We start from the raw sequence: 12121 nt of genomic DNA on the forward strand, positions 1-12121 counted from the left end.
AAAGAAGGAGCCAGTTGTGTCAAGAGCTGGGAAGAGAGTACTCCAGGCAGAGGGCACGCAACACTCCAAGAGCCTCAGGTGGGGGTGGACTTGGCATGTTTGAGAAGGAAGTGGGGACTTGTGGCTGGAGCTTCAGGATCGAGGAGAAGAGTGGTGTGAGAGGTGAGAGGAGGGCAGAGGCCACCTTATGCTGGGCCTTTCAGGCTGCAAAGAGGAGTTCGGCTTTTATTTTGCGTGCAGTGGGAGCCACTGAAGAGTGTTAACAGAGATGGGCATGATCATATGTTTTAAAAAGATCTGCTAGATTCTGTGTAGAGAGAGAATGGGTTAGAGGGTCCAGCAGCAGAGAAGATGCGGATAAGAGCCAATGACAGAAGTCCAGTCCAGACAGAGGATGGTGTCTTGGACCAGGCTGGAGGGTGTGGAGAGGGAGAGAAGAGGACTGATGCAAGGGATCTTTTGAAGGTAGAACTGGCTGGACTTGGTGATGCATTGGATTAGGGGGGAGAGAAAATGGCAGTAGTGCTGAGATCACAGGAGCTCTCTCATGTGAAAGCTGATGCTCTCATTTCCAACACATGTACACCACTTTAGCCCTTCTGGTATGTCAGGGTCTATGCAAAGAGCTTTCATGTAAATGATTTTAATCACTTGAGACCAAGTGATTGAGACCAAATTCTATTCATTTTTATTTTATTACAGTGGCTCTGAGAATATTTCTCTTATGCTTCCTTATGTCTCATAGCACTTTTTAATGCCACTCTTAGGGGTTGTAGGTCCAGCTTAGGCAGGAATTTGTACTGACAGATGATAGAGTCTGTTCTCAGGGGGATTCTGGGAAAGACTTGAGAGTGCTCATCGAGGAGACGACCCCTTTAGGAGGAGCCGGAGAGTCACTGAGATCGCACCTGATCCAGGGGCTTCATCCAGAGGAATGGGCTTTGGAGGGGTCACGGAGCTCATTCCAAAGACCACGGGAGCAGTTAGGAGGTAAGCAGAGGCCTCTGCCCTCACCTGAGGAAATGCAGGTCTGAGCTTGAGTCTGCCCCTGGGCTGCAGATGAAATGCCTTTGAAATACATCCAAAAGACAAGATTTCAAATTTCGGTTGATGGTAACAGCACTTGAAATAATCTTAGAGATCATTTATGTGTTAGCCTAATCCTCTTTTATTTCAGTTTAATTCTATTCCTTCTGAATCAGGCGTATTAAAGGGAGCATGTTTACCTTCACCTTCTGCATAGCAGTTCTTTTTTTTCTTTTTGGAGGAAGATTAGCCCTGAGCTAACATCTGCTGCCAATCCTCCTCTTTTTGCTGAGGAAGACTGGCCCTGAGCTAACATCCATGCCATCTTCCTCTACTTTATATGTGGGACGCCTGCCACAACATGGCCTGACAAGCGGTGCATAGCTCTGCACCCAGGATACGAACGATGAACCCCGCGCTGCGGAAGCGGAACATGCGAACTTAGCCGCTGTGCCACCAGGCCAGCCCCAGCAGTTCTTCGTTATACCTAAAGACTTTAAACCCCCTTTCCTATCTAGCTTAATTTCCTCCAGAATAGATTTCTCTTATTATTTTTGCTGTTCTTCCAAAGCTGTAGTTGTTATTTTTACTGGTCTTAATTTTTTTAGAAAAATTTTAATTAAAATTTTTTTAAATTGAGGTGAAATTCACATAATATAAAATTAGCCATTTTTCTTTTTTTTTTTTTGCGGGAAGATTAGCCCTGAGCTAACATCTGCTGCCAATCTTCCTCTTTTTGCTGAGGAAGACTGGCCCTCAGCTAACGTCTGTGCCCATCTTCCTCTACTTTATATATGGGACACCTGCCACAGCATGGCTTGCCAAGCGGTGGCGTGTCCGCACTGGGATCCAAACCAGCAAACCCCAGGCCACCATTTCGGAATGTGTGCACTTAACCGCTGTGCCACCGGGCTGGCCCCATTTCCTTTTGATCTTTGGGAACATCTGTGCTCTGTGGTGTGTGACTTCTGTGGCGTTAGGGTCTGTGAGTAAAGGAGGGCGGGACTCACTGTGTGGCGCGTGCTGCTCCCTCTGCTCGTGGGCTGCCAAGATCCCAAGTGTTGTAACCTCCCCGGGGGTCACAGAACTCTGAGTGTCCTCTGAAGCTCATCAAAATGAACCATTTCCTTTGTAGAACTCTTGAAGATTGGTGATCTGGGAAAGAATATGTTATCTTGGTCTGAGGAAAATTAAAAGGGTTGAGTTACTGTCATATTTGGAAGAGTACTATGTTTATCTCTGGGTGGTGGGGATCTAAGAGATTCCTTCCCATTTTCTATTAAAAATTTGTTTTTCTGTAATGTGCACATATTTCTTTAGAATGAAAAAAAACCTTTCTTCTTTTTTTTTTAAGGCTCTTATGCCAAGAATCTTGTTAAAGGAGCATCACAGCACATGGAGAGGCCATTGGGTATGCTGGTGATCCTCAATCTTGAGTGTGCCACAGACTCATTTTGGGGGTGTGTTCAAAATTCTCAGGCCTCACCCCCCAGCACTTCTGGTCCGAGTAGATCTGAGGTGAGGCCCGAGAATATGCATCTCTGAAGGGTTCCCAGATGCTGCTCATGCTGCTGGCCCGGGGACTGCATTCAGAACCTCTTCTCTGTGGCTGTTGTGTGGAAGCTGCCCTCTAACAGTGGCTCTTTCTCCCTCAACCTGGCTTACTCTGCAGGCTCCCAGGAACCATCCCCAGAAGAGGGGTCTTCGAGACCAGGAGACAGGTGCTCTGCTTTGGATAGGAGGGGACCAGGTGAGCTGTGGCAGACACCTTTTTTCTCTTGAAGTTCCCATTTCACCTTGTACTCACTCTCACCCTAAAACTCCTTCTTTTCTGGAGATGTTAGAAAGGGTTTTAGGTGGTCCGTTGAGCTTTTCTTGTCTTGTTTTCTTATTCTGTCTACTCTGCCATCATCACATGGCTCGTTGCTCGCCCCGATCCTTCCCTCAGAGGCCTGACCTCCGTCTGCCTTACTATGCCCCTGATCTCATGACTGCGGTCCTGTCTCTGCCCCACCTCAGGCTAGCGTGGTGCTTTTTTATCGGTAGCAGCAGACCCCTGTGTTGTTACAGGGACCACTCCTGTGTGAGGACAGCCCTGTATTGTGTGTCAGGAAGGACAGAGGCACTGTGGCCCTGCACAGAGGGCCTTCTACGGGGGTATTACATGGAAGAATGACAGAAACGTCTCGCTGGGTAAGGATCTGCATTCCCTTTAGGTCCAGAATGGATGTGTTCAGTTGTTCAGAGAAGACTGAAAGAACCTGAGAAGGAAGGAGACACACAGACAGTAGGGAGCCTGTTAGGTAGAAGGAAAGAAGGAAGAAACAGGAAAATATAGAAAGTAAACAAGAGACACAGAGATAGGAAGACACAGACAGAGACTGTGACAGAGACAGAGAGACAAAGAGAGAAACTGAAAAAAAAGGAAAGCAAGAGAGGGCTCATGACAGGGATGGATAGCATGTGTGACAAGGAGCAAGAACAAGGGAGGGGACATGAGACTCAAAGCAGTGGGGACAGAGAGTGTGGGGAGGTCAAGGAAAAGGGGGAGGGGAGACAGAGAGACAGCAAGAGAAACAGCACAGGAGACAGACAGTAGTCTTAGACTGTGGGAGAAACAGATGAGAGATGAATGAACGTGTGCTCACACACAGAGCTGTGCTATGTCCTGAGCGGCAGAGGAGAGTAAAAACCAGAACAACCTGGCTGTGACAGTCTGCTTCTGTGCCCAGGCCCTTCAGGAGGCACCAAGAGCCCTTTTGCAGGGTCTCAGGACTGATCTCTTGCCTTCCTCAAATCAGTTCTGTCCCACATGGGCTGTTCCTCCTCAGAGCAGCCTCCCTGACCATCAGATTCAGAGACAGCTGCTCTGCAGCTGGCTTGGGCTTTGATGTCTCCTCCCTGCTTCTTCACATGTAGGGTTTCCCATTCATGGTCTGAATATCATCTCGGGGCTGGATCAAATAGAACACTGGGGACCCCCCTCCCCACCATGGCTGCAGAGCAAGGAAAAGTTGTAAGAGTTCCACAAGTGAGACTGGAGTGGAAGCCCATGAAACACCAGCAAAGGGGGAAGAAAAAATCAAGGTGACACGAAAACACCTGGCCTTGGTGGACCGGAAAGTGGCAGGTGCGCCCTGGGCTGCTGAGAAAGCCAGGACTTTCCTGTCTGTTCTGAGTGAGCCTTGGTTTTATGAGAAACTCCAGGTACACCAGCAAAGCAGCCAGCTATGTGGGGAACACTGAGTTCTTGTGTATAAGGCTTCTACCAGACTCAGGAGCACTGTTGAACCAAGTTCAGAAGCCTCCAGGCCAGTTACTGTCGAGGCTTACAGGGCTCCTCCAGTTCCCCTAGGAGTTTGGCACATGGGGCTGTTGAGACCAAAGGGCCAAGTCAAGGCCCATGGAGATGGAAAAACGTGGGGTATGGGAACACACTGGAGGGCTCAGATAGTACCCATCCAACAGCAAGCAGCCACTCCAGGAAGGTGGGAGGCCTCACACTTACTCCTGCTCCAGAGCCACCTGGGTGAGGACTGCTCTACACGTCTCCCCTGGTACTGATCACCTATAAGCAAACCATTCCCCAGCAAGGGGCCTTCTCTTCCAGCTCTGAATTGAAGATGGTTCCTGTTCCTCACTGTAGGGGATATGCTGAGATAAAGGCTATAGTGGATTCCAGTGTGAAGCCACTCATTTGGCCATGTGCAGGTTACATGGAGGGAAAAGTAGTACCTAAACCTTTATGTTGTCTGGGTAACTCAGGGAATTTTCTTTTGAGTTTTGAAATTTGAAAACCAAAACCAGGTGTGTTTCTGTCACCAAAGTAGTGAATTATCTGGGTAGGTGCTATACCCAGATTTTTTACTGGAACATAAAAGAATGAAGATGATGTTAGCCTGAGGAATGAGTACTATGTTCTCTATGGAAGATGGGTGATGTCCTGGCAGGTGCCACTGTGTGCATTCAGAAGGCTGTCATTTTAGTCTAGGAATCAGGTTCCATTGCAGCTGTCGGGCTAATGGAGCAGAGTAAGAGTCATCAAAAAGAGTGCAGGGGCAGAGGGTGAGTTGCATTTTTTGTTGGAGTTGTCAGAGTAGTCCTCATTGAGAGAATGACATTGGAACAAAGACTTGAAGGAGGAACAGGAACGAGCCATGTGGCTCTCTGGGTGAAGAGTATAACGCAGAGGGAACAGCCAGTGGAAAAGCTCTGAGGCTGGAGCAAGTCTGGGCAAGGAGGCCAGTGTGACTAGAGCAGATTGAGAGCACGAGAACAATAAACAAGATCAGAGTCACATCACTTAGGGGAGTGCTATTGAAAGTGACATGAACTGAAATGGAGAGCAAGCATTTAGAAACTTAGAGCAATTTGACATTGCTGCACTATCCAACTGCATGTTTATTGTATTTTTAAAGACAATCAAAAAACCTGGTTCTTTACAGATAATTTGAGAAGTACTATATTGGGCATTCTGGCCCTAGATATAGAACTTTGTAATTACTTTTACTTTATGAGCGAAATGGGGTGGTTTGAAAGGTTTCTGAGCAGAGGAGTAATAGTTTCAAAACGATCCATTTGAGTATTTCAATTAATTTGGCCCTTAACTCTACCTAAACGTTTGTTTGTGTCTCCTTCTTGTTACAGAGACTTATATTGGACTGTGCCTCATTGAAGGCAGGATCCATGTCCTATTGATATTTGCATTTCTCAGAAAGTGGCATGGTAGACACTCATACATGTTAGTTGAATTGAATGAAGGATAGGGGCCCACTTTGACTTCTGGGTCAAGAATAGAATGTAGGAGGTCAAGAGTGGAACCAAGAAGACCGTGTAGCAGGCCATACAGTAATCCAGGCTTGAGATGATGGCTTAGAGCAGAGTGGATGAGAGGGGGTAATGAGAAGGGGCTGTGTGCCCTTGAGAGCATCATGACCGGATGTTATCAGAACGTCCTTGTTGGGACAGCTCTAGACAAATGAGCCCTCAGTGACTGGCCCAGATGGGCACCCCTTTGAGGAATGTGTGGTGTGTTCTGAAACAACAGCCAGCCTGTTTGCAGTTTCCAGACGTTTACTCCTTACTCTCACCTTGTCCTAGTTAAGTGCTGTAAGTTAGTTCCTTGTATCTACATAGATGACAGGAGAGATAAACAGTCAGGGATGGGTCAGATCAGGAGGGACTTGGGCATCACAGGTGGCAGTAGGCAGAAGTATCCTATAACTAGTTCTTCTCTCCTCTAACTCTTTGCTTCCCTCCAAGTCTCCCATGTTCACCATGTCCTCTTGTGCAGCCACAGGCCCTCAGGGATCCCCACAACTGTGGAGCCACGTGAGCACGACCCTTGTGAGTCATATCTCAGGGGAAATGAGTGGGATTCAGGATAAAGGGAAATAAACAGGGCAGCTTTAGAAAATACTCTGCAACTCTTTCTCAGCTGAAGAAGATTTCTTTTCTAGTATACTGATAGCTTTTGTTTTAGGAAAAAGCCCACGGTGAGACATGAATGAGAGTAGCCAGTTGTGGCATAGTTTGACAAACTAGGATTTAAGTTCTTGGGCTACTAAAACCGTGCATTGTGGTATCTGGTCCTCTTTAATCTGATCACTGTGTTTCTTGTTCCCTGGCAGCAGGTGTGCACTGGGGCTATGAAGAGACCATGACAGTCCTGGCCATTCTCAGTAATTGTCACTTTTATGAAAAACTCCAGGCTCGTCACCAGAACATCCAGATCTATAGGGCCATGGCAGCACAACTGCAGGAGCAGGGCTTTCTGCGGACCCCAGAGCAGTGTCTCACCAAGTTCAAAAACCTACAGTCATGTTACTTCAAAGTGAGGAGAGGCCACATGCCTGAGCCTTGTATCTTTCATGAGGAAATGGATGTCCTTTCAAGCTCCTGGGCCTCTGTAGCAACTGTTACAAGGCCAAGAGGGAAGTGATACGGATGCTGGAGAGTTGAGTCAGCAGAACAAGGAGCCCACAGAGGTTGGAGAAGTTACCACTGTGGATGGTGCTGCTGGGGATGAAAAGCACTTCAGGGATCCTGGCCAGGAAGTTAGCAGACTTGACCTGTCACTCCTGTTACCCAACAGACTTGGTAAGATTCTTGGCTCTGGCAGTCAAAGGATGGAAAGTCCACTTAGAGACCATTAGCCTGGCAATGAAGAGAGAGCCATTTCTGCTTCTGGACTTGCCATCATCTTTCTGTTGAGCTTATACAGACCAGGGAGTCTTGGTTTTCATGGTGTTTAAAGATTGTTTCTCTTGCACTTTGGACTCCAATTTTGCATTTGCCAGACTGTTCCACAGAGTCCATGTCACTTTTTCCCATGGAGTTCCAATTACCTTGCTTCCTTAGATTGTCAGTTAGTCCTCCAGCCCAGACTCTCTCTCCTTTCCTCTTTCTCCAGCACTGATCCTCCTTTCATAACCCAAGTCCACACTTGCTAGCTACTCACCAACTTGCTCTCTTCATGTTTGAGGTGGTCACCGAGGGTGGCCTTTTGTTTTTCTGTTCACAGAAGCTAGGCCATTCAAGAATTCAGAATACACGTAAAGACAGACTGACTGGTGATGCAGAACTTGACTCTTTGCCTCAGTTTTGTCATTGTGTTAGATCATCCAAAAAGAAATAGAATAGGAGAATAGTTGGTGGAGTTTAGGGTATATTTACCTGTGACCACAAATTTCGACCTTAAACATACTACAATTGGAGAGAGAAACATAGGCTTTTAATTAGCAGAAGACTGAATCACGTGAAGAATTCCAGTTAGGTGTTTCTTCTTTATGTAGTTTAATTGTTAATTCTTTTCTCATTCCATTTTTTTTCTTTCTCTCCAGTCTATTGTATTTCTCTTCTTCCAGATTTTGGGGTCAAGAATGGGATTAAAAATGAGAATGTGAAATGGGATGATTCAGAGGAAGCAGAAATGAACAAGGCCCAGTGGAGAAAGTCTAGTGAAACTTTTTGGTACTCTGAGCTAACAAGAGGCTCTAAGGATGAGCCAATGTCAGGCAGGCAACATAGATGTTCTCCAGGTGAGAGTGAGGAGAAACCCCCATCCCAGGAGAGGATGAGTCACCAGAGACTTCATACTGGGAGGAAGGCCTGTGGATACCTCCTGTGTGGGAGGAAGTGCTCTCAGAGTTCTCCCTCACCATCAGCCGGCTCCAGAACTGGAAGAAGCTTCTTGTATTGTTACAAATGTGGGAAAAGCTTTAGCCAAGGTTCTTATCTTGTTTGTCATCAGAGAATCCACACAGGAGAGAAGCCTCACAAGTGCAGTGAATGTGGGAAGGGCTTTAGTGAGCACTCCACCCTCTCAACTCACCTAAGAACTCACACCGGGGAGAGACTCTACCAGTGTGGAGAATGTGGGAAAAGCTTCAGCCAGAGCTCCAGCCTCATTGTCCACCAGAGGACCCACACTGGGGAGAAGCCCGATCAGTGCCCTGTCTCTGGAAAGAGATTCAACAACAGTTCCCGGTTTAGCAGCCACCACCCAGTCCATCCTGGGGAGAGCCCATACGATTGTGAGCAGTGTGGGAAAAGCTTCAACAACAGCTCCCACTTCAGGGCCCGCCAGAAAACGCACACTGGGGAAAAGACTTACAGGTGCTGTCAGTGTGCAAAAAGCTTCACGAAGAACTCTGCCCTCATACGCCATCAGGGGGTACATAAATGAGATACCCACATCACAGGAAGGAGGAGAGATGCCATGAGTGTGTAGGAAACCTGACAGATCAATTCCTTAGGTCAACATATGTTATTTAGAGCTTCCTTCTGCTTATGGAGAGTTCTATCAGCCAATCCCTGGCTTAGCAGTAGAGTTACTGACAACCAGTTAAGCACTTCAGAACCATGTCCAGGAATAGGAATCATCATAAGAATGATAAACTCTTTCTAGCTCTGCCTATGACTCCAGAGTATTCTCTCACTGTGGACTTCAATTTTGCTTTGAAGGGAAGAAGGCTGTAGAATCTGTAAGTCCTGCCAGGAAACCAGGGTATCTTTGTTCTGAACAGAGAATGGGTGGCTAGTGGCCAAAGAGGTGTTTCTGGGCCATGCCTGAGAAGAAATTCTTCCTGCTCATGGGGAACACATCTAGAAGTTGATAGCTTGGGTCTATTTTAAACCAATAATGGACATCTAGGCACCTGCTGTTAGGTACTACTGCTAACTTCAGAGCATGTCACTACTCTAATCCAGCCACCACCAAGGGGAACAAAGGAAAGGAAGGATAGGTTAAGCCAGTGGGTTATACTAAATCTAAGTGACTTAATCTTAGAGCAAGCAGAACATCTAGGTAAACTTTGTAAGATTCCTCATCTTACTATCACCCCCATTTATAGTAAAAAGTTTCTACAGGTTTAAACATCATAAAGATAAAGGTTTTTCTTCCTCCACTTCCCGGGCCTTTGGTTGTAATTTTCTCCCTTAGAAACATTATACTCATGCAGAAGCCTCCAGGATCCTGAAGAGCATCTAAGTGAAGACCCTGCTTCAGTGCAGTAAGAAATGCAGAGAAGGAATAAAGGGCAGGAAATGGGGAGAGGAGGAATAGCACTGGGATCAGAAGGGTTTGAGCCATTACTGAGAAGGGAGATCACAAGAGTAAGGAAAATACAATGGCTGCAGGAGGCTCTGACTGCAGATAAAAGGAAGGGTGGGTGTGAGAAGCACTAAGAACCAAATTTAAAACTTACTGATCCAGAACAAGGCATAGATATTTAAGCTTTTGTGAAATCACTATGGAGAGAAAGTGGTAAAAGGTGTGTATGTTGTCCATGGTTGTTGGCCTGTGCATGCAGGATGTTAGTACCTTAAGTAAGATGTGGTAAAAAGCAAGTGTCACAGTTTCTGCTTGAGCCTTTTTGAGGAATTAAATATGAGCAAAGGAGAATGTACATTCTACCTCAGCCAAAGTTTTTTAAAAACTTTTGGGGAAGAAGGATAAGCAAAGGCAGGACATAAGAATATACTTCAGTGAGCCTTGCCTGGGCCACTCCACATTCCCCTGCATACACAGTCCTGGAGCATGGCCCTAGGACAAGCTATGCAGGATAGTTCCAGAGTCATATGCTTACCACTGCTCTACACAGAGGGAAGAATAACATCTTCGAAAAGCCTGGGCAAAGGCAGAGAGGTGGGCTTGAATGTGACCTGTCTGGATCAGCCCGACATCACTGGAGATTCATGGTGGGGAAAAGGGAGACAGCCTGGGGGTGGATCGATTACTGAAGGGCTTTGGATACCAATTCACATAAGTTGGATTTGATAAAGGAGGAAAGCTAGTGAAAGTCAATGGAAGTGTAAGGAAGTAGGGGTACTCAAAGACGCCTCACCGGCAGGTTCCTCCCACTCCTGGGTCGGCTGGGGCTGGGGCCGGAGCGTGGGATGCAACTGTTGAACTCCTTGCATTTTTGGGTGGCCTCCACCCTCCAGGCTTTATCCTTTAGTCCACTTTATCCTCTTTATCCACTTTAGTCCGCTTTATCCTCTAGTCCACTAGGCAGGAAAAGGAACACAGAGTACTAGAATTCCCAACTTTGCCTGTCAGCTAAGCTGGATGGTCTGGAGTAGAGAGGTAAGAACTGTAGAATGCACTTGTGCATTCATAAAGGAAATATTTGATTGCTTATAATTTACCCAGTGTTGTAGTAGGAGCCAAACACAAAGCAGTGAACTAAGTAGACACTGTCTTCCAAAACCAGTCTCATTGGATCCCTCAGAGGTACAGGTTACCCCTGCTATCTGAAAATTCACTTTACAGCACTTCACTTTTACAAAAGACCTTTTGCTAACCAAAAGAAATCCGAAGAAAATTTTCACTTCTATGAAAAAAAGGCAAAAAGTGAAAATAGTGTTCAGTGTTTCTTTTACAGCGAGCCATTACAGTGGCTAAGCAGTCAAACATATGGTCGCAACTCAAGCCTGAAAGATCAGGCACAGCGGACTACTAACCTTGCCCTTCGACTGGAGGCAAGCAGATGTAGAAGGTGCAGATGTTGGTGACCTGCCTGGACTGATGGATTCAGACAGTGACGGGATGTTAACAGATAACCCTCTTCCTCTCTCCTACACCCTGGTCTCCTGTACCTCCCACCACTTCAACCTCTGACGGCTCAGCCTAACACACCACCATCACCACCACCTCTCAGCCTTCCAGTGTGCTCACACTCTTCCCGATTCTGGTAAGTGAAACTACACTGTACGTACATTATTTCTATTTTATACAGGCTGTGTATTTATCATATCCTTCCTGCTTTCACTATGTTAGTATGTGAGGTTTTATGTGTTATTTGTATGATTTGGTAGGTTATTTTTTGGATCTGGGAACGCTCAAAAATTGTTCTCATATAAACTATTGGTAATTGCTTCTTTGCTTTACACTGCCTTGGCTTACGAAAGGGTTCATTGCAACACTCTACTTTAGGGTAGTGGGGAAAACCTGTACCAGCACCAGTCGGGCAGCAACCCCCAGGATCCGAGTCCCAGGTCTTCAGGACCTCTCTTCCAAGCTTCCAAATTATGACAAACACAACATCTTCCCTATGCGCCCCTAACCCCACATGTGGTAGCTGCTTCCTACAGTTGCTATCTCTGTTACCTTAGTGTCTGTCTCCCATTGTCTAATGCAGCGTCATCACCACACTAACCACTTGAGAAGGAATTTGATGTGGGTACACAAAAGGTAACACCGTCAAGTCTGTAGATTTCCTCTGATGTGTAACAGTACCCTCCTGGTTTGGTTCAGCCCTCCAGACGTCCATTAAAAGCCAGTTAGTTTTGCCTGTAACTTAAATACTTGGGCCCTCCATGTAGTTTCTATACCTCTGTTTCTCACGGAAACATTTTAACTAACTGATAGAATTCTTCAATTGACGCTATTCCTTTTTCCCAAGGATTCCTAACCACTTACCACAGACTGGATCAGATATGCTCACAACCCAGAGAAGCAGGGCAAAGCCTACACATTGTCATCCTCGTCACACACCTCTTGTGGATTCTCAGCCTAAGCTGGTGGATGCATGGTCACAGCCAAAACAAGAGCTGGGCCCGTCAAGCCTACTTAGCTCACTTTCCTTTCCTC

The 12121-nt window shown here is 46.4% G+C and overlaps 1 protein-coding gene across 1 annotated transcript; it reads left to right on the forward strand.

Moving 5' to 3' along the window:
• Positions 1-95: 95 nt before the first annotated feature.
• On the forward strand, positions 96-11173 carry LOC124232652 (zinc finger and SCAN domain-containing protein 32-like). Its single transcript, XM_046649595.1, is given in 5 exon segments — positions 96-162; positions 2699-2776; positions 6657-6936; positions 6938-7125; positions 7893-11173. Coding segments are annotated over 5 exon segments (1434 nt in total). The 3' UTR covers positions 8714-11173.
• The last annotated feature ends 948 nt before the right edge of the window (positions 11174-12121 follow it).

Source organism: Equus quagga, unplaced genomic scaffold (assembly GCF_021613505.1).
Source record: "Equus quagga isolate Etosha38 unplaced genomic scaffold, UCLA_HA_Equagga_1.0 HiC_scaffold_9620_RagTag, whole genome shotgun sequence".
Lineage (NCBI taxonomy): Eukaryota > Metazoa > Chordata > Mammalia > Perissodactyla > Equidae > Equus > Equus quagga.